Consider the following 24461-nt stretch of genomic DNA (forward strand, 5'->3'; position numbering starts at 1 on the left):
ACGATGGAGAAGGAAGGGTGCCTGAAGCTGATCTGCGCTTGTGGATACAGAGGGGGTCGTGAGGGCCAGGTAAGAGTTCAGGGGGAGGAGTGTGTTGTGGCGAAGCAAAAATCCTTGTCAATGAGCTGAAAGGTGCAAAGAGCCCATAGGGACACCCCACCGTGCCCACTTGATTATATGCAAGAGAAAGCCTGAATTTGCGCGGAATGTCATGGAACTGGACAAGGAATATGATAGCTTCTCGGTGATATGGCTGCCGTAGACTAACACATGTGTCCCCCGCTATGTAGCTACCTAGGCCTGGATATCCTCAACCTCTTCGCGAACCCCACCGACCTTGGCGTCAAGCTGCATTTCCTGTGCATGTTGGTGCGGCATGACAGTGCGTCCACCTTTAGAAGACAAGACACCTCCAGTGACACCACCCTTAACAAACAACAGCGGAATATCTTCCAGCTCAATACCCTTCGTCTCGGGGTAGAAGCAGTACACCATTGAAAGGAAGCAGGCATTGAGGACTGCGAAGATGATAAAAGTCTTCCATCCAATGTTTTCTGCAGGGGTTAGTGAGATATATCATCAGTATGTTGTAGAACGTACCAAAGGCAATCGGCGTGATTTTTACGACGGCAAAAACCGCCATCTAGTTCCAACCGGAGGCGATGGCTTGCATTCTGGCTCTAACTTGGGTAGTGTTGATCTCGGTGGGATAGAACCAAAGCACAGGCAACCATTCGACCCCAATAATGAGCTGAAAGAGAAAGATAAAGGCAGTGGCCCCATATGCAGAGCCTGTAGATCCGAGAGAGAGCAGGATTGAAACCATGACGAAACAGAAGCTAAGTCCCACTGAGCACGCCATGAGAAGTGTCTGTCGGCCATAGCGATCCATCCAGAAGACTGGAATGCAGCTTCCAATAAGGTAGGTGATTTGCGAACACCCTCCGACAATGAGGGGAGTGTTTCGACTGAGTCCAATGCTACCTTGGAAGATTACGGGCGCATAGTAGTTGATCATGTTGCTGCCCGAGAACTGCTGTGCAAGCTGGATGGAGATGGCTATGAGCAGTCTCCGCAAGTTCTGGACCTCGCCCAAGAAGAAAATTTCCTTGATGCTGAAGGGCCATCTTTTTGCTCTTCTTCCAAGCCACTACGGATATCGACTAAGGTTCTATTAACATCCGCATCGTCATCAGGCTTATCGGCAATGGCCGCGATGGTTTGGCGAACCTCTTCGTATTTTTCGTGCTGGACGAGCCATCTGGGTGATTCTGGAAGACCAATGACTTGAAAGATGGCAAAGACAGCTTGGAATGCAAGATGGAATCTCCACTGAAGCGAGGACTCGGTGAAGCTAGTCCCATAGTCCATCCTGGGGAAACTTGAGTCAGCGACACCATACCATGTCCAAGCCATCGACGTGTACTCACCAGTAAGAAATCACAACTCTTAGAATCGTCACTGTGCCCTGTAGGGTCAACAGCGCACCTCGGATAGCAGCTGGTGAACATTCGCTCTTGTAAACGGGAGCCGTCGAAGAGTTCATTCCGTTCCCAATCCCCGTAACGATGCGACCGACGATGAGTTGTGCAACCGTGTAAGATGAAGCCAAAATTGCAGCTCCAACAATCATGATAGAGACTTGATTAGGTACATCGGGCCCTGGCCGGGGCACCTTGTAAAAGGTGTGTGTGCTAGCTAGACGGTCCAAAGGACCGGAATTCGCATAGTAAATCAGGCCGACTCCATCATCGGTGCAGAATTGGCACTCCCTCCGTGTCGGCTTCATCAAAATCACGTGTCGGGTGCGATGTACCTGATGTTGCTCGACTTGGCCCCTTGGCAAACGCGGACTTGAGGCAGGATGAGTGGGGATAGGGTCGTAAGGTGTGCGCTCGGGGGAATTCAAAGCAGAAGATATCACACAGCTTCTCTCTGACCTCAAGGAGAGCGACAACCAAAAAGATCGTATCCTCGTTAAGGATATAAAGCGACGCATTCGGCAACTCAACATACCCCGAGCAATCACCGATACTGTCGACGATATGGGCGGAACACTAGGAGCTATTCTAGCCATCCGACTCACAGCCTTTAACAACGCCCTCAAGCGCCAATTCACATCTCAGGAAGCTGTCACCACTGCGATTTTCTCCGACGCCCTTGGCACAGCTGTTGAGTCCCTCAAGGTGTATACTACAGCACGAGGGGGAGACCGTACGGTCATGGATGTTCTGATCCCGTTTACGGACGAGTTTGTGCAGAGGAGGAGCTTTGAGGCTGCAATGCGAAAGGCGAAGGAGAAGGCCGAAGCTACACGTTTTCTGAAGTCGAAACTGGGAAGAGCTCTGTATGTGGGTGAGGCGAGCGAGCAACAGGTGCCGGATCCGGGGGCTTGGGCTTTGTATGAGATGCTGGGTAGAGTGGAATTGGGTCTTGGTCTTGGGGAAACATGGAAATTAAAAGGAATTCTATACAGAAGTAAAAAGGCTTAACAAATACATTATAGTTCTTCTAAACTACAGCTCATCATGGTGCTTTAATCTATCCCGATTAAATACACTAACTCCATGACTTCCACTTGTAAATATAAAATTATCCAGTTGTTCTTCTGTTAGCATATGAGTAAAGTTGCCTTGGAAAGATACGATCTCATTCGTGCCAGCGCGATACAACCTGATGGACGGATATGAGTCAATCTCAATCGGCACATCATTAGCATCGACGTTGATCACAGCCATAGAAACCTGCTTAGAAAGGCCCGATTTTGAGTATCTGGACCCAAGCTCTTTCATCTTCTCGTGAAGGCTATCCAAGCCTGTCAGTAATTATGTAGAGCGACTTTGGAGATTGGTGAACTTACTCTGTGCAGTATTGACACCATGGGACGTGGAACTCAACAAGGACATCCCGAGTCTTGTCATAGACGAACTCGTCAAAGTTGCTGCCAACCAACGTGGTCAAGAAGGGCTGGGAAGCAGATGGTGTAGGTACTGGCTCGGATTTGATAGTGGGTGTTAATGTCCCTTTCAAGTATGCAGATATGTGCTTGGTAATCCTATTGGCATTGAATGCCGATGTCGACATAGGATACGCCCTTCCTTGGGGATCTGCAATAGCGAACCCACGCTTGACATCATTGCTTAGATGCATCTGCTTGCATCTCGCAGGGAAATCCGGGGCAAAGACTGTCAGAAATGTCATTTGATCCTGATACTTTTTGGCAAGAGGAATCAAAGACTTGGTAAGCTCAACCCTTTCTTCACGATTACTGAAGAAGATTTGAGCCAGTGGTCTTCCATCCTAAATCGGTCGGTTAGCGGGAAGAATGTGTCAAGTAAGAATGGCTTACTGCAATGGCTTGTTCATAAATCACCGGATCATGTTCGCGGATCAGAGGCGTAGTTGCGTTTTGCAAGAAAGTGTTAATATCGTCCACGTTGAAGGGCCCGTGGTAGTAGACAGGATCGTCTTCCTCCTGTGTATAAACAGCGATGGAAGGTTGCGTACTGTGTCCGTCTAAAGCATCGACAGAACCAAAGCTGTAATGCGCCCGCCACCGCTCAGCAACGTTGTTAAAATTCTTGCGGTCTTGTTGGCGGTCTGATGAGCCAAGAAATGCAACGACCGCCACTCGGGCTGAAGTCGCGAAATCAATGTGACCCTTACTGGTCAGATCCGTGACTGGAGAACCAGATTGTCTTTCGATATACTTGACAACTCTGTCATCATGGTCAGTAGTGCACAGGTAGGTGTCGAGGTAGAAACCTACGAAGACGCGTCCAAAGCTTCCTTGTACGTAACCAAGTTGCCGTCGCCTGTTGTATACTTCAACGTAGGGACGGTGAATACCTGTGCATCATCACAGGCAGACGGCTCCTCGTTGCAATTGACTGAGGCGATGGCTGTCTTGGTGAGTACTGAGGATACACTGTCCAGCAACCCCTGTACTCGATCGCATTCCTTACAGCCGTCCGCTATGAACAGGATGAGCGATTGTCTTGAGGACACCAAAACTTTGAACTCTGTTTTGCGGAGTTTGATGCATGTCGTTGGAGCGCAAAGAACAGCAAGTGAGAGCAGGGCAAAGAGGCGCATGGTGATGCGATGAACGGATTTAGAAAGTAGGATGAGAAGTTGAAGCTGATTAGAGAGTGGGTTGAAACTAGAAGCATATATTCAATAATTGTCCATTCATGAAGCTTCTATATCATGATACGAATTGCCTATCTTGGTATATGAATTACCACCACTGCCATGTTATTTCAGATAAGAGACAACCCGTTGGTTTTTGCCGTCTCAGGTGACGCGACTGAAGGTTAGCACTAACTGTAAACTACGCAATTTTCATTTCAAAGCTAGCTCATAAATGGCAGGTATTGTAAGCCGTTTTACAACTGTCGAACGGCTAGTGCCCCATTATTGGACTGGAGTCGGTTACGGCACGAATGCCAACTTTTAGCACGGTCTGGAATACGAATAGAACCGTCCATGACTCCATCTGAAAGCTAAAAGCCTACAAGGGGCACGATTGCAGGGTCAGACTGGTAACATGTTGTTTATCGCAAGATCCTAGGAAAATGATCACGCTTAGCTTTAAGGTTTCAACTTCATCTGCGAGTCGCTACTTAAAGAGGACTAGACTTGCCAGGACAAAGTGGTAGAGTTTCGGTCTCTCCGTATTCACTCCTGTATGATTGGTGTAAAAACTACGCATAGCCATGGGCAAGGATCTTAGCGCAAGGTGAAGTAGACGTGATGAATTCCATCGAAGTTTGGAAGAAGAATAGAATGTTACCATACATACGTGGATCCTTTATCTGCCGATCACAATCCTTGCTTCCAATGTTCTCTAAAGTTTCCCTCCTTGGAACCCCTGTGGCTTATGGAGTCAAATGACATCCCCTTGTTATGATAACACTAGGTAGCATCACGACCAGGTATCCTGCCGGTATCCGAACAGGTTCCAGATATTCCAGCACCGACAATCCAATCAAACACAATACCAAGACGCGTAGTTTCAAAATATGAGCTGTGTCATTTTAAAGGAAAGTGCCTTATTGGCGCTGTGGTACAAGTCGCAACCTCATTTTCGGCCAAATGTCATAGCAGCTGCCAGTCGCTAAAAGTCGTCACATATCGATTGTGGAGTAACGGCTGGTGTGGTCCGTGATGGTAGCCTTGGTGCCCCCAAAACAACTCATTGAGATATCGACTAAGGTTTCTTCATCGTCAGTCACCGCTAAGAGGATGGGCTTCATGGGGAAGGTGGTTGTGCACAAGCTCTCGGTAACCAGACGTCTTACCAAGCTAAGCTTGGATCAATAGCGGTAGCCAGGTCCAGTCTAGAGATTCGCATTGCTCCCTTGTACATGAGGAAGCTGTGATAGTTACAGTTGGAGGAGATTTGCCGGTGCTATGGTTCCCAGCAGTATAAGAAGAGCACTCACTTCCCACAGATAACTCAGAATCCGTACCCAAACATTCATTCCTCAATTACCTACCTATCTGGTCTCTAACTATCAATCATCATGAAGTTCTCCCCTACTTCTCTTGCAATTCTTGCAAGCATTCCTCTGGCTCTCGCTCTGCCAGCTGAAGTTCAACCCTCTGTCGAAGAAGCAAAGCTGCCTGACGCGCTGGCCAAGATCCATCAAGTCGACCCTGACAACTGGCTCCAAGCGGTCAAGGAAGAAGCTGCCAAGCAGGAAGCCTTAGCCGCCAACGGAACCGACACCCTCGAGTCCAGAGATAGTTGGATCTTCCAAGTCTATGGCATGTACACTGACCGTCTGTACAACGTGGGTGATGTCGATACCTTCTACATGCTCTGGCAGCGCATGTACGACGTCAGCAACGACCGCGGAGGTCTCTCCGACGTCAGCCGTGGTGCTTGGAGCAAGTTTTGTAACGGTCCTTCTGCAGGCGCGGGCGTCAACACGAACTTTGTCCTTGATGGTCAATGGGGCGCTGTGGGTCGTGTGACTGGCTGGACGATGCGAGATGCCTTGATTCGTTCCATGTGGAAGATGGCCGATGGAATTGGCCAGAAGAACGGCTACACTGTCTACAACAATTGCTACGGCTTTACCTGGCAGGAGAGTAAGCCTAACAAGGCCAACTCGGCCTGTGGCGGCCAGTCAAAGACCAAATGTCCAAAGAACAAGGACTGCCCCTTGGAGGGTATGGAGTGCACTGGTATGAAATGGGGCACCTGGCTTCCTAGCATTATGCGCATGAACGTCTATAACCGCGACGGATCGCTCCGTGCCGATGCCTATCAAGCGCGAGTCTCCTCTGTGGCCCTTGGTTCTGGTGGCTGTGGAAAGGCAGGGTCTATTGCTGCCTTTGTTGCTGACTTCATCCCGGTTGTCGGTCCCTACTTTGCTACTGGCCTTCGTATCAACTGTCTGTATCAGTAGACTCTAGGGGCGGGAGTCAGATTGGAACGGATGTGAGGGTGAGGGTGAGGGTGAGGTTGGGGGTGATGCTAGCTGGGATGGAACTGGGTCTTTGTCTTGGAGAGATTTCGAGATAGAAAGGATACTGTACATACTCGATAAATCAAATTCATGACACATACCGTTAGACGATTTGAAAGCGTAAATTATATCTGCCATCCCCATGAATCACATCCAGCCGGCTCATACCGTACTTAATTAAATGCAATGGAGTAGTGGGCACGGGTAAGTGACCAGATTTCTTGTAGAAGAATCTCGCGCTTGCTCTATCCACCCAATCTCCGTCCTGACGGCCTGCCTCCAAAGCTATCCTTCGAGTGGAAATGCTGCATCCTCAAAGGAATTAGAGGAAATCCAACAATCCTACCATGATCAAGAGTTGTCCAAGATAATAAAGTGCCCAAACAGTATGCTCCATCCAAGCTCGATGTCGTGAAATGGGAGGAAGTAGAAATCTCTCAATGGCCAGCAGAGTATCCGAAAAAGTAAACATGATTGCACCAAAGATCAAACGACTACCATCCATTGTGAGTGCCGCGAGAACCATGGCACAAATTGCGATAGAGTAGATGAGAATTGGAATCTGGAGCCCATCTCTTTTCACTCTATGAGTAGGCAGCAATTTTGTAAGCATGCCAGTAGCAAGCGCGATCATGAGAGAGGCAGAAAAGACCCTCCAATTTTCAGACAAAAGGGCTTCTATGCCACCACCACTTTGAACGAATAGGGCGATATAGAAGAGGTGTGCAATCAAGAAGCTTCCCAGGCCGCAGAGGAATGCTTCAGCTCCTTCCCAGGCGAGAAAGCTGTCTCCAATGGCGCCAAATGACTGGGCTGCGACAAGGAAAAGAGGAGCGTGAAGAGTGATGCTCAGGATGGATAATATTCCGATTGCAGAAGTCTTTTTGATCATGCGTGAGACGCTTGGCGGTGTGCGATTGTTGAGGCCGTAGCTGACGGCCGCCGTGAGGGAGAGAACGAGCAAGGCATGGTGTAATAATGTCATGATGTTGTACACAGCTTTTGTAAGAACGATGTGAAAGAGTTGAGAGTTGAAGAGAAATGAAAGGCCGTCAAGGCGAATGTTGTTAAAATCAATGTCAGATCTCCAACAGACGTGACGAGGTTTGACATGATATTTTTAGCACGTGATCTCCTGTTGCCTCGGTTCCGAGAGAGGTAGGTAGATACAAAGCCAGGGTTGTCAGTCAATTGGCCGCTGGTAAGCGCCCAGATCAAGTAATGAGATGAGGTGGAAATTGCAAGGGCAGCTCAATATTTAATACGATCGAGGTATCAAATAGACAGAATAAAGTGATTGTCATGGAGATTTGAGCCTTGGCGGTTCAGCCACTAACGGCGACAATAACAGAAGGGGTGACTATCCGAAACAATTCCAGTACCAAATTATTTTCAACTCGCTAGCAACAAAATATCAACAAATCAGGAATCATTAGGCATCAACCTTCTCAATCTTGCCAGTCTTGACATCGTAGATGTAGCCAGTGATGGGGACATCCAACACCAAAGGGCTCTTCTTGAAGAACGCAATGTCGTCCCGAACACTTTGCTTGAGATCGCCAAACGGAAGAAACGCAATGTGATCGACATCCTCGTTCAGGTCTTTTCTGACCTTGGCCTTGATGTCGAGGTCGGAGAAGGTAAGCATGCCACAGTCGGTCTACTTTGTTAGCGCCGCCCAGCATCACAGGATGGGTGGTCCACTTACATGATGAACAATCACAATTTCTCGCGTGCCGAGAAGCTGTTGGGAGATGATGACTGATCGCAGCGCGTCGGTTGCACGACCGCCTGCATTGCGGATCACATGAGCGGATCCTAACTCGATGCCGAGGACCTGGGCTGGATCGAGTCGTGCATCCATGCATGCGACAACTGCAACGTGCCTATGGCCAGTTAGACTTGATGCAGGATGAGTGCAACCGGGCACTGTACCGAGAGGGCGGGAGAGCCAGGTCTCCCTTGTCAAAAGCCGCAGCATACTGCGCATTGGCAGCTTCGAATTCGGGAACGATAGAAGACATTATTAAAGCCCAAATAGGATCTCAAGTCAGGGATAGTTGCCCATCAGGGTGTTTATCGCGACCGAGAAGGGTTTATATGTCCTCGATTCAGCCCGTTTCTGGGCATTTCGCAATCGCCATGCGCGGGGTTTCTGTCGCAATCGTCCATTTCTCGCTTGGTTGGCTTGAATGGGAACATGGTGTCTTGACTCGGCCAATGAACGAATCAGTGAACCCCTCACCTTGGCGACGTGCCTCGGGCAGATTGGGTTAGCTGACGTTGATCTTGTCAGTCTTGATAGTGATAATTCCAATTAATTGAGGATTGAGTGACGGGTTTGTGTCTTGATAAGGTGTGCTTTGATCACGCGCAGTTTAGGTGGCGTTGCGCATTATCTGAGACTGACCTATTTACTATTAACAATCCGAGTACCTCCTCCGTGCGGATCCAGGAAACTATCGCTAGCTTCGACGAAAGCCATCAGTCTTCTTGTGTACAGAGCAATTGGTTGAGCTGATGGGGCCAATATGAGCTGCAGACGCTCAACTTGTCTCGTTTTGTTAAACGAATAGCTTGGCGACAAGCGCACATTCGCTGCGAGAGCTTTAAAGACGGAAGAAATTAGCCAGCATAGTCTACAACTACCTGTCCAGCCAGCTAGTCAATATGTGATTGTAGAAGTATGCATTATGTCTAGGTACCTAGAGTTATGCATAGCTATGAGTCTAAACTAACCATATACCTGGCCAAGGTAATTCTCAGGTAGCCATCGAAAGGAAATGTTAGAAGGATTGTAGAGTAAACAATGTTACAAAGTAAGCAACTTAACTTAGCACATAAATATCTTTAAAAAGAAAAAATTGTATAATCTCAAAGTTGATGTTCTGTTCTTCTAGTTTGAGCCTCGCTACGATAGACTAGATGGCGATTTCCTCTACCTCAAAGCCGGAACTCCCCGAGGTATCATTATCCGCCCAACTCGTTTTCTACACAGGTTTATCCCAAAACTGGATGAAAAACATGACAGAACTTGAGCGGCGACAGTGTTAGTTGACAAACAACGACGCTCCAAGCAAGCCAGTTCTGCCCATCACACATCTTCCTGAACCGGCAGTTTACCCTGGAACCAACATTGAAGAGGCCTCAGCAGCGGTGTCTCAGGAGCAAGCGAATCAAAGCCAGCTATGAATTGATAGTCTGAACTTTGAGCTCACCTGACACTGTCTAGACTTGTAGCTAGTGGCGTAGACCAGGGGTTCGCAAATCGATATTGGGGCGGGGCTGATTCTAGACTCATGCGAGCCTTGGCACACGATCAATTCTCTGCGCCTGAATGCTGGTCTGAAACACTGTAACTCCGTATTTTGAGCAATCAGTCGTCTTTTTGTGTCATGTAATCGCCACGAGTCGGTATCCACAATCATCAAAGGTGAGCTTGAGCAAGCCCCTTCTGTCCCGTGTCCGTGTCCGACGGAAATGCAGGCTGTCATTCACCAATCTTCAGCACCCTCTACAGATAGGTGCCTGCCAGTTAATCCATTTTCCTGGCCCCTACGGAGCAGAGTGCACTGCTTAGCCGCCAAGGCTGACTTTACAGGCGTTCTGCGCAGTTGATGGTGGGTGGCCAGCCAATAGATCGAAGCATCTGGACGCATGCCAGACACCGGCTAGCTTCTTTAGTTGGAGGCTTGCGACACGTTTGGCGGCTTGGGGCTGAAGCACTTTCAGCCCCCCCGAACGACTCACGCGGCATTTAGGAGTGTTTAAAAACCAAGATGCATCTGGTTCTTGACTCTTGAGATCTTGGCTTCTTCAACTTGGCGTGCATCATGGCTTGGAATCCTTACGGCTCGTATACCCAGGCCGCTCAAGGGCCGGACGACTCCTATGGTGATCTGAGCTACGACGCTTATCGGGAACCGGAGACAGATAGCTCAGGTATTTCACTCATCTCTCACACTTTGCCTTGGCAAGATGAATAAGGAGACTAATAGTATCAGTTAATCTTGATAGTCGCCCGACGAGATTCTCCCGGGAGGGCATGGACCCATGGGACTCCCTCCACCCCGTTCCTTCCTTGATTGTATCAAACCAGACTTGGGCCAGTCAAGATAACAACCGGGAGGAACAAGAGGAGATTAACAACCTCAGATGTGCGTCTAACCTCACCTCTGCTCTGTGAGATGCTGACAGTATCCAGACACGGCGGTTGTAGACGATGCCAATGACTTTACACTGAAGAACGGCTACGATCTGCATGCAAGACGCCAGAACAGGCACACTGAATTAATGGTGGGCATCACCTACTACAACGAAGAGAAATCCCTCCTATGTCGAAGTCTGCACAGCATCGTGACAGCATGCCGCAGCATTCAGGTTCTCAAACGCCATACCTTCTGGAACAAGGGTGGGCCAGCTTGGCAAAAGCTCGTTGTCTGCATCACCATTGATGGGCTCAGGGCTGCCGACCGTGGAGCCTTGGATGTGCTTGCTGCTATTGGAGTTTATCGACATGGTTTGCTGAGAGAAACTGTGAATGACAAGCCTGTTCGCGCACACGTGGTAAGTAAGGGCTTCTCAAGTCAGGCGTAAGAGGCTAACAAGTCAGTTCGAATACACTACGGAGCTCTCAGTGACAGAAGATCTCAAGATTGGCGGACTCAAGAATTCACAGTTTGCAAATATGACAGATCCTTCCCCCGGCCCTATCCAGTTCATCTTAATCATTAAGAACGAGAACTACGGAAAACTCAACTCTTATCGATGGCTTTACAACTCGGTTAGTAGAATACTCAACCCTGAGGTCGTTGTCCACCTCGACACGGGTACCAAGATTGAACCAACCGGGTTGATATCAGTCTGGAACAAGTTCTACAACGACAAGGATCTCGGCGGAGTGTGTGGTGAACTGAAGGCTTCTACTGGCAAGACTTGGACCAACATCTTGAACCCTTTGGTCGCGGCCCAACACTTCGAGTATAAAATCGGGTTCCAGCTCGATAGGACGTTCGAGTCAGCTACAGGATACTTGGCTCTACTTCCAGGGGCCTTCTCTGCCTGGAGGCAAGTAACCCCTGATAAGTAAATCCCCTCCTGCCAACACCTCATACTGACACCTTATAGGTTCCGAGGGCAGATGGGAAAGCCTCTCGAAGACACTCTTCTCGGAGACCCAACCGTAATGCAGACAAGGAGTTCTCAGAGGCCGTGGAATCTCAACAGATACTTGGCCGACGATCGTGTTATTTGCTTCCAAGTCGTTAGCAAAGCGGGTCAAAAATGGCATCTCGAGTACGACAGCTCAATCGTCGCAAGAACCGACATCCCTACGAGCGCAGTGGATTTCATAAATCAGCGCAGGAGGTGGTTGAATGGCGCGTTCTTCTCTACCATCTACGTCGTTACGCACTGGGGCCGTATGTATCGCTCTGGACACAATATTTTGAGAATGGCGGCCTTTCATCTACAGTTGTTCCACAATATCCTCGCTCTCATCCTGGCCTGGTTCTCTCTTGCAGCCTTCCTACTCACTACCTTTACCATCAACGACATTGCAGGTGATCCTCCAGAAGGCAAGCCAATTAGTGGGTTTCCGTTCGGCAAGGCTACTCCAACCATCAACGCCGTCCTCCAGATCGTCTACCTCGCCATGATTCTGTTTCAGTTTATCTTGGCCTTGGGAAGCCGTCCGAAGAACCATGTCGTTGGGTACACAGTTTCATTTCTCATGTTTGGCTTTATTCAAGTCTATATGATGATGAACCTGATATATCTCACAAAACGGCTCATCGATTTCCGTCTGGAGAATGATAATGGCAGTAACTATGCCTATATCAATGAATACTTTACAGACCTGGGACCCGCGACAATCATCACAGCAGGAATATCGATATTTGGCGTGTACATTGCCGTCGGATTCTTGGCATTGGATCCATGGCATCTCTTCACTTCATACGCCCAGTTCCTGTTTGTCTCATCGTCCTACGTCAACATCCTCAACATCTTTGCCTTTAGCAACGTCCACGACGTCTCCTGGGGCCACAAAAGCAAGCGGCAAGAGCTTCCAACACAAGAACCTTCCAGGAATTACCTTCTGCTTGCTGAAACGCGAAATCGTGTTTCTGGAGCCAGCGACACAAGCCTTCACGAGGATATCCACCTCATTGACGCCGAGTATGAAAAGGTTGTTATTCAAGCCTTAACGCCAGATCCGGTGGTGAAGAAGGAGAACGGGCCTAACCGAAACGACTCGCTACTGGAGTTCCGAACAATCCTCCTCGCGAGCTACATCTTTTCCAACTTTTTCCTCTGTCTCATCATCCTCAACGACAGCCTGAAGCCTCTGTCGTTTCTTGGTTCAAGCTACTGGCACAAGATTAGATTCTTTCAGTTCTGGCTGTGGGCCAATTCGGTCAGCTTCCTGCTCCGTTTCGCAGGGAGCTTCTATTACTACGTCATCCGGTATCGCAACAAGTTGTTTTGGCGGCGCTATTAAGGGCTGGGGAATCATGAACGCTGTTTGATCGGCTGTGTTACGATGGCTTCGAAGGGAACTGAGTATATGTCTCAAGGAACGAGAAAATGAGAGGTTCTGGGATGGGGATACCCAAGCGAGCGTAAACAGTGATGCCTTGAAATGGCTTTTGGGCTTTTATTACTGGAACCAGAATATAGAATCTTATGACTCACTTTGTTCTTCTTGTTGCACGGTACTTGCATGCCCAAGTTGACCAGCTGAAGCGGACACAACAATCCCGGACAACGACAGCGAGCCAGTTGATATGTGAAGTAGGCATCTTGGGGGTACCACGTGACCCATAAGGTCACGTGTAGTGCCTCGGGGGAAAACACCACATCCTCCCTCTCACTTTGCATCTCGCACCCTCATTAGCTAAGCCACCAGGTCTCTGTGCCACCAGCATCGAGATAGGGCGAGGCGAAATATCCCAGCACCTCGGTAGCTGCCTTTTTCACGAGTTCTTTACTAAAGAATCAGTCCGTCATTCCAAAACTGATAGAATGTGGCGCCTGTTGGTCCGGAGCTTGATCTGGCCTCCGATGAGGGGGATAAAGACGTGATCAGAGTCACGTCAGGATTGTCCATAACCAACTACGTTCAACTCGAATTAATACAACATGGGAAACACTATTTCATATGATACCAACGCAACCGTCATTGACCTTGGTCCCAAGGGCAAGATCAAGGGACTCCAATACGATGACAAGGCGGTACGATATGCTGGAGTCCCGTATGCTTTGCCACCAACAGGAGAGCATCGATGGCGAAAGCCACGGCCACTACCTCCTTCGTATGCGTATACTGGGCCAGATGGATCTTATGATGCCACATCTTTTCGGCCTCCATGTGCACAGGGCGCCCAGATTCATGGCGCCGCCCCAAAGCCGGGGTCTGAGGACTGCCTCATTGTGAACATTTGGACACCGGTGAAGAAGCCGGAGGACCCAAACAAGAAATGGCCTGTGATGATTTGGATTCACGGAGGCTGGTTCCAGATAGGCAACCCATCCCAAGATATCGACATGGATCCAACTGAGCTGGTTGGGACCAGCGGGTTGGATGCCATCTTTGTTGCGGTTGGATATCGCCTCAGCATTTTTGGCTTCCTTGCGACTCAGGCCCTAGCCGATGAAAACGGAGGCGAGTCAGCTGGCAACTTTGGGCTCTGGGACCAGAGACTTGCTATCGAGTGGGTGTACGAAAACATTGGCAGCTTTGGGGGAGATGTCAACAACATCACGCTTTCTGGACGGAGTGCAGGCGCATACTCAGTCGAAGCCCAAACTCTCTACGAATTCCGAAAGAATAACAAAGATGGTCCGGCTGAGCCTTTTCACCGCATCTTTATGACGTCAAACGCGATTCCAGCACAACCTAAGACCATTGCCGAAACAGAGGGCCAGTTTGATGAAGTTTGCCAATACCTGGGGATTGACTTGAGCTTGTCGGGAACCGAGAGGCTAGCAAAGCTACGACAAGTAAGCCAGGAAACACTTCTGGCCGCTATCCCAAACCTCAACAACCATACCTTCCGTCCCGTCACCGATGACATATTCTTCCATTCCGGCATGGTTGAATACCTGAGAGACGGAGGGTTCGCCGCCGAGTTCAAGAAACGCGGAATGAGACTCCTCATTGGTGAGGTGCTGAACGAGGACAAACTTTACGCACAGTTCAACGCACCTGAACAGGGAAACATCGAAGCCTTGCGCTTGCAAACATCCAACTACTACGCCCCGGCAACAACTGACCGCGTCATCAAGCAATACAAACTGCCCGAGGACACGGATCTCGATGAATGGAAGGCCGTTTTTGGAAACATTATTGCTGATGGGCAGGTCCGCGCTCCGGGTCGATTCTTTGTGGACAATCTGCACAAGCATGGCGTTCCCGTTTCGGATATTTGGAGATATCAGATCGGCTATCGGCTTTCCTTTATTCCTGAAAAGGTCGCTCCTCTGTCGTATGGTGTGACACACGCCATGGATAAGTCTTACTGGAAGTGAGTCGCAACCTAGGCCCTGAGTAAGAAGACATCATCTAACGTTTCAACAGCTTCTCTATTCACCATGGACCGACTGCGGAAGAGAAAACCATGATGAGTGAATGGATTGGCAATCTTGTCGCATTTGTCCAAAACGACAAGGACTTTGACTTTGGAACTCGGCAAATTGAGCAGCACAAGATTGTGTCGCCCGATATGAAGATAACTGTGGTGACTGATGATCGTTTCAAAGAGCTGAGTGCCTTGGGCGGTGTCTTTGCTCAAGGCTGAGCGACTGGTTAAGCATCACTGGGTCTAGCAAGGATTGTTCAACTACCTTGTTTTCCCTATTTCAAACTTTCGAGCTTTCGAAAGAATTAAATCTTCACAGTATCTACCGTAACCTATGTGATATGTAACATCTCAGTCCTTGCTGTGACAGCGCTGGTTAGGCTTCCAACTAAACGTATCATCAAACGCGGGAACAAAGGCAATTTTCACCACAACCCTCCATGGGTCAAGCCCCAGTCTACCGCTGTGTCATTATCTCTGAGGGAGGGTTGCGTGTGGTATGTGAGGTCTGTCTCTAGGTGACGTTGAGATGGCATACGGGTTCTTGTGAATGAGAGACCTACTTGCCGGGAACCACCATTCCTACAACTCGAAGCTTTCATCAACAGGTAATAGAATTATATTCCCTTTTTATCAGAACCTCCGAGGTGTGACGTCGCCGATACGGTACTGTCATTGACTGTTGCCCTTGTTTGTTCTGGGCAGTGATAATGCAAGCAGAAACAAAACAACGAAGCAAACACACACACATCCACACAAAGCCACCAAGAGGTTAATCAACCTTCTGCCTAATATATAATTGAATTCTACGCCAGAAGTATTGACAGCATTTCTATACCTCTCTTCATCTTCTTCCTTCCACCCTCCTCGACGATGAGTTCGATCAAGCTCAGCATCAGATCTTCGCATGATACGCAGCCTGTGGCAGCGACATCCGTCATGCCGGAAGCTCACAGCCACCTTCTCGCGGCTCCCATGGAAGTGCACCAACACATCCTCGCCTGCCTCCCCGATATACCTTCCCTGGCCACGGCGGCCCTGTCTTGTCGCCAGCTCTATGCGGCCTTCAAGAATACCAAGTCCGCCCTCATCCGCACCGTCTTGACCAACTGTATCGGAGCTGCCAACCTTCCTGAAGCTCTCATGACCCATCGGTGCTCTCCTCCGTACCTCAACAACCGTGTCGAACTACAACCGCGTCCACTTCATTCGAGAATGGAAAATCAGGTTGGTTACGTCTCACGCTACATCAAGCGGCTTACCCGATCTTCATTTGAAAATGCAACCATCTCCATGACCGACGCCCTCGCCCTCAGCGACTTCCACGTCAAGACCGTCTCGGTCCTCGCGCAGCGATTCATCGTCATTTGTACCGAGCGCCACGATTGGCAAGAGCCACTCAAGGAGAGTATTGAGAAGTGCCCTGTCTCCCGGCTTGAGTGGGAGAGAATCGAGCGAGTCTTATATCGCTTCGAACTGTTTCGGAAGAGAAATGCAGGCTGGTCGGGGGCGGAATCCCTATTAAGAGAATGAACAACGCCTTCCTGAAGTGCGCTCTCGAACACATCTGGGACCTGCACCAAAGAAACAAAAAGCTTGCCAAGGCCATGCGCAAGATTCCTCCTTTCTTCTGCGATGGCGACGATGGCGCCGAGGATACCTGGCGTTATACGCTGAAGAAGAGAGTCTATGACTTTTACACCGACCCTCTCTTTGAATGGGGCTGTGTGATGTGGGATTCAGCCCGGTTTGACTTTCTGGAGATTTACGAGGAGCGAGAGAGAAACGCTTCGACCGTGATTAATGAGCGCAATGTTGGGTACGATTTTTTTGGGACCCGGTTTGATCTTTACGAGCTTGGGCACCGTGGGTAGTGGGCTCGGCCTTCTTCCTAAACTGGGGCTAAGACACACTGTTGTTCTTGTATCTTAGCTAGGCAAAACATTCTCAACTATCATTAGAGACCTTGACCTATCTTAGCTTACTCCTGCTTGCCCCAAGGTTGCTCTGATCTACTAAGGCGGAGAGATATTGACCAGGGTTTGCTGGAAAATAACTTAAACCATTTGTTGACTTGAATAATTTCTTGTCAGTTTAGGATAGCTATTATGCGAGAACATGAAGAAACACTGATGAGAATTAACTGAGGATTGCTCATCTTGGTGGTAGGTATGGATCCATTGTCAGACAATGGCCAGCTGTAGTTCGCCAAGGCTCCAGCCTGCCGGTTTAAGGCGAACAATCCACAGCCTGATTTGGATCAACAATTCCCAAGCCACACTGATAATGCAATGATGCCCGAGGTAATAATCCGCGTCCACTCCACGAAGTGGTCTGACTTTTCTCTCATCTCCCTCCGGCATTTCTTTGTCATTCTTAGTCCCAGGTTGGGTTATGGACGCCTAGCCAGCATCTTGACTTTCAGCAGCTTCACGCTTCGATCTGCGCCTCTCTTTAGTATCGGTTACCTCTTTATATCTCTGTCTCATCTCTTTTTCATTAATCCGCTTGTTTTAATATCGCTGAGCGGTCTACTGTGACCTGCCGCCAGCGTGCGTTTCGACCACTCCGAGATGTCAGAACCCGCTGCTGATCAGTACACGATTGGGTGGATCTGCGCGTTACAGGAAGAGTTTGAAGCCGCCTGCCGGATGCTGGACGATGAGTATGATGGCCTGGAAGCTGCCGACCCCAACGACGACAATACCTACGTCTTCGGCCGCGTTCACAGCCACAACGTTGTCATTGGATGTCTTCCGTCCGGCATCTACGGCACCACCTCTGCTGCTTGCGTTGCCAGAGACATGGTCCGGTCCTTTCCTAACCTGAGATTTGCCCTCATGGTCGGAATTGGTGGAGGCGCTCCAACACCTGAGAGAGACATCCGCCTTGGTGATGTGGTGGTCAGTGAGCCCAAAGGCCAGCTTGGAGGAGTCTTGCAGTATGACTTGGGAAAGCGGTTGTCAGACGGCGAGTTCAAACGAACAGGCCAGCTCAATGCTCCTCCACGTGTACTTCTCGGTGCCCTACCCGAAGTCCGACGACGTCACAATGATCCAAGGAAGAGGCATTCCATGGCTGAAAATCTGACCCGCATGGACGACATGCCCGAATATTCGCGCCCTGCTTCTGATAAGCTCTATCGTGTCGAATCTCGGCATCGCAATGGCAAGACATGCGATGAATGCGACTCTAGTGGGCTGATAGAACGCCCTCCGCGACCGTCGGATCGAACAATCGCTATCCACTATGGGACCATCGCATCTGCCAATACAGTGATGAAGGATGCCGCCGAAAGAGACCGATATGCCAACGACCCAGCGCTTAATGTGCTCTGCTTTGAGATGGAGGCAGCAGGTTTGATGAACAACTTCCCCTGCCTTGTGATTCGAGGAATCTGCGACTACTCTGATGGCCACAAGAATGACGAATGGCACAATCATGCAGCTCTCACGGCCGCTGCGTGAGAGATCTGCTGGGTATTGTGAGACCTCAAAAGGTAGCGCAACAGCCAGCATGGGCAGGCAAAATGGAGTCCCGTTAGTGCAGTTATTTAAACATCTGTTTATCTGTTCCAGGTCCTAACAAAGTATAGTTCTAGGTGAAGTCCGCCAAGGTGTGAAAGAGGTCCTCCATCATCAACGCAACGAAGAGGAGGAGAACCTGCTGCAATGGCTTTCCCCGATTGACCATGCCAAGACCCAGGTCGACAAGGCCCGGGGCCGAGACCCCGGAACTGGGGCCGGAAAATGGCTCTTGGATTCCTCAGAATTCCAAGGTTGGCTCGATGCTGGCAACAAGACTCTCTTCTGCCCAGGTATACCTGGAGCAGGCAAGACGGTTCTCGCATCAATCGTCATTGAGAACTTACTCGGGAGACGAGAGCAAACCGACAGCAAGCCGATCGGAGTGGCATTTATATATCTGGACTTCAAACAACAGCTCGAGCTTGTTCAACTCCTTGGAAGCATTCTCAGACAACTAGCCGCCCATCATTCGTCTGCTCTTGGCAGCGTCAAAAAACTTCATGATACATGCAAGGCTGAATCTCGAGAGGTGTACATTCGTGAAGTCCGAGATGTTTTACATTCCATCGTCCCGAGTTTCTCGAGGCTTTTCATTGTCGTGGACGCACTCGACGAGGCTGAACACCACCTCGGTGAAGCACTCCTAGATGAGATCTTCCAGGTACAACAAGCATATGGAGCCAATGTCTTTGCAACGTCAAGACATATCCCAGATATCGAATGACAATTTGCGGGAGCTCAAAAACTCGAGATCCGGGCAGCTGACGAGGATGTTTGGAATTATGTGGATAGTTACATGACCAAGCTGCCTCGTTTTGTCAGGCAGAGCCCCGAGCTGCAAGAGGAGACAAGGACAGAAATCGTCAAGGCTATCGATGGAATGTAGGCACTCTTTCCCGAATTTCTGTGATATGATGTTGATATCATTTAGGTTTCTCCTGGCCACCCTCCATCTTGACTCGTTGGTCGGTGCGCGGTCTATGAGAGCGTTCCGAGATGCTTTAGGAAGCCTTCCAACTGGCAACAATGCCTATGATCGAGCCTATGACCTTGCTCTAGAGCGAATCGAGGGTCAAACTCGGAACAGGCGCGATCTTGCCATCGAAGTACTATCGTGGGTTGCCTGCGCAAGGGTTCATCTCACCACTGTTCAGCTCCAGCACGCTCTTGCTGTCATTGTCGGCTCGACACATTTTGACCAGTCCAATATCTCTGACATGGACGATGTCGTCTCTGTTTGCGCCGGTCTGGTCGTTGTGGATCCAGGACGCGACATTGTTCGGCTTGTGCACTATACAACTCAAGAATATTTTGAGCGGGAAAGGAGCAAGCGACTCCCGGATGCACAGAGCCATATAACTGCTTCTTGTCTCGCCTATCTTTCGCTTGACTTCTTTCAAAAGATATCCTGGGCAGAATACAAGCGGGATTTTGTGCCGTTCTCGGGCTACCCTTTCCATGAGTATGCTGCACTAAACTGGGGATATCATGCCCGTGAAGCATCAGCCTTGCTTCCGACCGTACTTGAATTTCTCAGGTGTGGAAATATTGGACTATCAAAAGCCGTCCTGAGGGAATTTGTGTTCAATGATACTATTGCCTATTGGGGTGCTGCACCAACACCAATCGGGCTTCATTTGGCAGCCTATTTTGGACTCTTGGAGGCAGTGAAACTCCTCGCAGATCAAACTTGCCTAGGTTCCAACGATGAAGCTTATCGTACGCCATTATCATGGGCTGCCACCAACGGACAGGTCGAAATGGTATCGTATCTCCTCAACACAGGCAAGGTTGACGCAGAGTCCAAATGCCCAAGAGGGAGAACACCGTTGCATTACGCTGCAGGGAGAGGACACGTGGGTGTTATGGAGGCTTTACTTATGATAGCCGGTGCTGACATCAACGCTCGCGATGACCGGAGCCGCACACCGCTACACCTCGCCGTTCGTGAAAAGCAAGGCCCCGCAGTGCAGTGGCTTCTAGACCATGGGGCAGACTTGAACACCAAAGACACTTGGGACGACACACCGCTTAGACATGCGGTAAAGGATGATAATGTGGCAATGATGAGGCAACTGCTTGGCAAGGACCAAACCGGGTTGAGCTCGAGGGATGATTGCCGCGGGTTGCTATCATTTGCCGTCTCTGAGGGGTCGATGGCGGCATTCAAGTTGTTGGTTGACGAATATAAGATGGATGTAAACTCTAAAGACTCTGACGGTCGAACGGTACTGTTGGTCGCGTTGCGTGAGGAACTCGTGGATCCCACGAAAGTGGCAGACTTCTTTCTCGCAGATTCTCGAACTGACTTGATCTCGCCGGACTGCCTTGGCCGAACGCCACTTTCCTACGCTGCCCAAAACAATTATTTAGTGGCAGTCAAGCTCCTTCTCGCCAAGGACGGAGTCGACGTTAACTCGAGGGACAATGAAGGACGCTCAGCCTTATCATGGGTAGCGGGTAGTGAGGGAAGGCATTTATCCATAGCTCAGCTTCTCGTCGAAGCTGGAGCCGATGTGGACTCAAAGGATGATAAAAGCCGCTCAATACTATCTTGGGTAGTATGGTATGGGCATTCAGCCATGGCCCAGCTTCTTGTCCAGGCAGGCATCGACATCGATGCCAAGGACGAACGTGGCCGGACATCACTCTTAGAGGCGGCGAAGCAGCTACATCACATCGCGATTAAGCTACACGAGATTGACTCGGAAATCTCAAAGCACAACAAAGGGGTTTGTGAATGTACCGATCAACACGCGGTGAGCATCTACAAACAAGGCTCGTGTTAACAAGCGCTAATTTCTTAGTATGCACCGCACGACCGCGAACCGTTGACGTCCATCCTGAGAAGATACAAGGCCATCTTTGACCTGCTAGTTGAGAATGGCGCTGGCGTCGAGGTTCGAGACCAAGATGGGCAGACGATAGAGTCTTATCGGGAAGCTGAACGAGACTTTTGGTCGTCGCTGAGGGATGGAATTCAAGATCAACCTCGGGGCCAGCATCGAGAATGTCCGCAGGGCTACTCTTCACCAGATTGTAGGGACACCGACAACTGTTTCTTTCCATACTGGTAAACAGTTGATAGAGCAACTTGATTCTATTGATGTGCTCAGCCCTGAATCTAGCCTTCTGTAAAACCAAGTTGATATCTTGTCTTCGGTGCGATTGCCAAGAAGGCTGAAGGAGTAACAATCAGCCGAGGCAGTTCTTCCCTTTGACATGATCCGATTGAGGTCTCGTACACTTACCAGTTAAAACTGAGAGTGCCTTGCATGGGCGCTTAAACTGCCTGGGGGTGGCTTGGAGGACCACCCCTACATCCAGCTAAAAAGTCCTACTGCCTCCACTTCGGCGCTCCTTCAAATGAGCCGAGATCCCTCAGTATCTTGTCAATGTGCATCTCTAACCCAAAGACACACAATGGTAGACTCTACGTCCCCTTTTCAGTACGTCCCGTCATCGGGCCCCAAGAAGATCCGCGTTCTCATCCTTCATCCCGCCTGGCGGCCAAGCCAGCCTATTGAATGCCCATTAAGCGAGATCACCCTCCAAGAAAATGTCGCCTCTGTCGACTACGAAGCTCTCTCGTATACATGGGGCGCTCCAAGAGGAACGCGGCCGATTCAGTGTGGAGGCGGCACAATCCTCGTCACCCCCCAACTGCGAACAAGCTCTCCTCCACTTGACAGCAACACACGCAGGCTTGACAGATGTGTCTTGTTTCTCACAAGCAGGGGGGACCTGGCAACCAGTCCTGGGGACGTGCACGTTGGAGACAGGATCTGCGCCATCGAGGGATCGAATTCCGAGTTTGTCGTAAGGCGAAAAGACAGGGGGTAGAAGCTGGTAGGCAGAGCGACTGTATATCGCGAGTCTCAGAAGGCGAAGCAGGAGAAGTGGAATCCCACGGATTGGATAGAAGATGAGCCAGGAGTTTTCGAGATGTTGCTGGTTTAAGGTCTTTTGTTGTCACCCCACGGACAATACCAAAAAGAGTAATGGCCGACATCTCGAACCACGAAAGATTGAACAAGAGCCAACAAAAAAATTAGTTGGAAATTTCATCTTCGGTCAAGACTCATTTAATACAGGAAACACTCGATGCATCTGCAGTCACCGCTCGTATTCAGCAATGAAGCCATCGCGGTGTTTCAGCTGCATCTCGGCGGTGGCAGTGTTAGGCCCTGCTTACTCTGAAGGATCACGCCAAGAGTGATTGCCATCTCGCTTAAATTGCTAATTATGCCCCCGCCGGCTTTAAAGAACCACTGTTCCCTCTTTGAAACCCTCGGTTCTACGACGTCAATCCTCACGGTCGTTTCATTGTCACTCATTTGTTTCCATTTCTCGGCCTCGCCAATATGTTTGCACCCCAAACCCGAGCTGCAGGCCTCCTGCTTCTGGCACATCTCCTTCCCGTTCACTCTTTGGAACTCGGTAGCCGAGATGACATTCTCAAGACTTCCAAGTCACTTGCTGCTGATCTCATCAAGTTTTACCACGGCAACGAGACCGGCCAAGTACCTGGCCTTCTGCCCCAGAGGACAGCTAAATCGAAGGATGACGATCTCACATACTACTTTTATCAGTCTGGGGCTTTCATGAGCACCTATATCGACTATTGGCAATTGACGGGCGACGAGACATACAACGACTTGGTGATGCAGGGCATCTTGCACCAGGTCGGTCAGAACGAGGACTTTATCCCAGCGAATCAGACTCTCAACGCTGCCAATGACGATCAGTCCATCTGGGCCATGGCTGCTCTGACTGCTGCCGAGTATGGGTTCCCTGATCCTCCCAAGGATGAGCCTCAGTGGCTCGACCTTGCCGAATCTGTGTTTGAGTCGCAACGCCTGAGATGGGACATCGAGGTCGAGAAGAAGACGTGTGATGGAGGTTTGCGGTGGCAGATTGCGTTTTCCAACAATGGATATGATTGGAAGTCGGGCAAGTTTCTACCCGGTTTCTCTTAGACGCGGGACTAATCCAAGCAGCCGAGGCCAATACTTTTTTCTTCGCCCTCAGCTCTCGTCTCGCCAGACAAACCGGTAACAAGACCTATGTCGAGTATGCCGAGAAAGTGTGGGACTGGCTGTACGACATTGAGCTCATCGACCACGATACCTTTGCCGTCTATGACGGAAGCAGCGTCAAGTCAAACTGTACCCAGATCAGCAAGGTTCAACGATCTGGAGCCGCTTCTTCGCTTGCTCTCGGTGCGGCTTATATGTACAACCAGGTATGTTTCATCAGGCTAATTATCTTTTCGAGTCTAACACTTTTCTAGACCGACGGCTCGTCAACCTGGAAGTCCCGAGTTCAGAACCTCACATCGTCCTTCGTCGACACCTTCTTCCAGAAGGACGGAAGCTTCGCCGAAGCATCTTGTCCCAGTGATAACAAGTGCGCCAGGGACCTCTTGACTTTCAAAGCTCTCTCTCAGCGATGGCTTGCCGTGACAAGTCAAATTGCTCCTTTCACTGCCGAGCCCATCCTCAAGGCCCTCCGCAAGTCAGCTGAAGAGTCCGATGCGGACAAAGACGGAGACGATGCGTTGGAGCAAACCATGGGCGAGCTGGCTGTTGTTTCGAACCTGCTGATCTCGGATGCTCACGCTGCTGTTTCGTGGGTTGACGAGAAGGCCAAGGCCGGTGGCTCTGGTTCTGGTAACGACTCTGACTCGGGGAGTGCCGGTTCATCTTCTGATGACAAGGACGATGACAGCTCCGCTACGCGTCTTACGGGGGTGAACGTGGTTCTGGCCTTGTTTGCCTGGGCTCTGTACTTCATGTAAACCAGCGTTTGGGTTGTTATAATTGATAGAGAAAAGTTGTTTTGAGCAGATGCAGATGTCTTGAGAACAAAATCCT

General features: G+C 49.8%; 8 protein-coding genes and 1 pseudogene across 9 annotated transcripts, besides 1 other annotated feature; 6 read left to right on the forward strand and 3 right to left on the reverse strand.

Moving 5' to 3' along the window:
• Window positions 1-294: 294 nt before the first annotated feature.
• Window positions 295-1633, reverse strand: NCS57_01346200 (MFS domain-containing protein; the record flags this gene model as incomplete). Its single annotated transcript, XM_053063096.1, has 5 exons — window positions 295-554; window positions 601-643; window positions 686-1150; window positions 1180-1372; window positions 1431-1633. The coding sequence occupies 5 exons, from the start codon at window positions 1631-1633 to the stop codon at window positions 295-297; spliced, it is 1164 nt and encodes a 387-aa protein (XP_052907991.1).
• A 931-nt stretch (window positions 1634-2564) lies between these two features.
• On the reverse strand, window positions 2565-4095 carry NCS57_01346300 (annotated as a pseudogene). Its single transcript has 4 exons — window positions 3770-4095; window positions 3350-3719; window positions 2861-3300; window positions 2565-2805 (listed from the first exon to the last, which is right to left on the reverse strand).
• Window positions 2565-4095: a sequence feature.
• A 1433-nt stretch (window positions 4096-5528) lies between these two features.
• On the forward strand, window positions 5529-6419 carry NCS57_01346400 (uncharacterized protein; the record flags this gene model as incomplete). Its single annotated transcript, XM_053063097.1, has 1 exon — window positions 5529-6419. One exon carries the CDS (start codon window positions 5529-5531, stop codon window positions 6417-6419), a length of 891 nt encoding a protein of 296 aa, XP_052907992.1.
• Window positions 6420-7911: 1492 nt separating this feature from the next.
• On the reverse strand, window positions 7912-8503 carry NCS57_01346500 (Carbonic anhydrase; the record flags this gene model as incomplete). Its single annotated transcript, XM_053063098.1, has 3 exons — window positions 7912-8139; window positions 8188-8365; window positions 8415-8503. The coding sequence occupies 3 exons, from the start codon at window positions 8501-8503 to the stop codon at window positions 7912-7914; spliced, it is 495 nt and encodes a 164-aa protein (XP_052907993.1).
• Window positions 8504-10312: 1809 nt separating this feature from the next.
• Window positions 10313-12978, forward strand: NCS57_01346600 (Chitin synthase; the record flags this gene model as incomplete). Its single annotated transcript, XM_053063099.1, has 5 exons — window positions 10313-10421; window positions 10484-10636; window positions 10684-11045; window positions 11092-11564; window positions 11607-12978. 5 exons carry the CDS (start codon window positions 10313-10315, stop codon window positions 12976-12978), a joined length of 2469 nt encoding a protein of 822 aa, XP_052907994.1.
• Window positions 12979-13619: 641 nt separating this feature from the next.
• On the forward strand, window positions 13620-15277 carry NCS57_01346700 (Carboxylic ester hydrolase; the record flags this gene model as incomplete). The annotated part of the gene is made up of 2 exons (XM_053063100.1): window positions 13620-15004; window positions 15058-15277. The coding sequence occupies 2 exons, from the start codon at window positions 13620-13622 to the stop codon at window positions 15275-15277; spliced, it is 1605 nt and encodes a 534-aa protein (XP_052907995.1).
• Window positions 15278-17631: 2354 nt separating this feature from the next.
• NCS57_01346800 (PNP-UDP-1 domain-containing protein) lies at window positions 17632-18525 on the forward strand (the record flags this gene model as incomplete). The annotated part of the gene is made up of 1 exon (XM_053063101.1): window positions 17632-18525. One exon carries the CDS (start codon window positions 17632-17634, stop codon window positions 18523-18525), a length of 894 nt encoding a protein of 297 aa, XP_052907996.1.
• A 62-nt stretch (window positions 18526-18587) lies between these two features.
• NCS57_01346900 (PNP-UDP-1 domain-containing protein) lies at window positions 18588-21662 on the forward strand (the record flags this gene model as incomplete). The annotated part of the gene is made up of 5 exons (XM_053063102.1): window positions 18588-18597; window positions 18654-19281; window positions 19378-19467; window positions 19517-21344; window positions 21393-21662. 5 exons carry the CDS (start codon window positions 18588-18590, stop codon window positions 21660-21662), a joined length of 2826 nt encoding a protein of 941 aa, XP_052907997.1.
• Window positions 21663-22949: 1287 nt separating this feature from the next.
• Window positions 22950-24385, forward strand: NCS57_01347000 (Mannan endo-1,6-alpha-mannosidase; the record flags this gene model as incomplete). Its single annotated transcript, XM_053063103.1, has 3 exons — window positions 22950-23538; window positions 23586-23830; window positions 23879-24385. 3 exons carry the CDS (start codon window positions 22950-22952, stop codon window positions 24383-24385), a joined length of 1341 nt encoding a protein of 446 aa, XP_052907998.1.
• Between the last annotated feature and the right edge of the window lie 76 nt (window positions 24386-24461).

The sequence above is a fragment of the Fusarium keratoplasticum genome, chromosome 11 (assembly GCF_025433545.1).
Source record: "Fusarium keratoplasticum isolate Fu6.1 chromosome 11, whole genome shotgun sequence".
NCBI classification, from domain to species: Eukaryota; Fungi; Ascomycota; class Sordariomycetes; order Hypocreales; family Nectriaceae; genus Fusarium; species Fusarium keratoplasticum.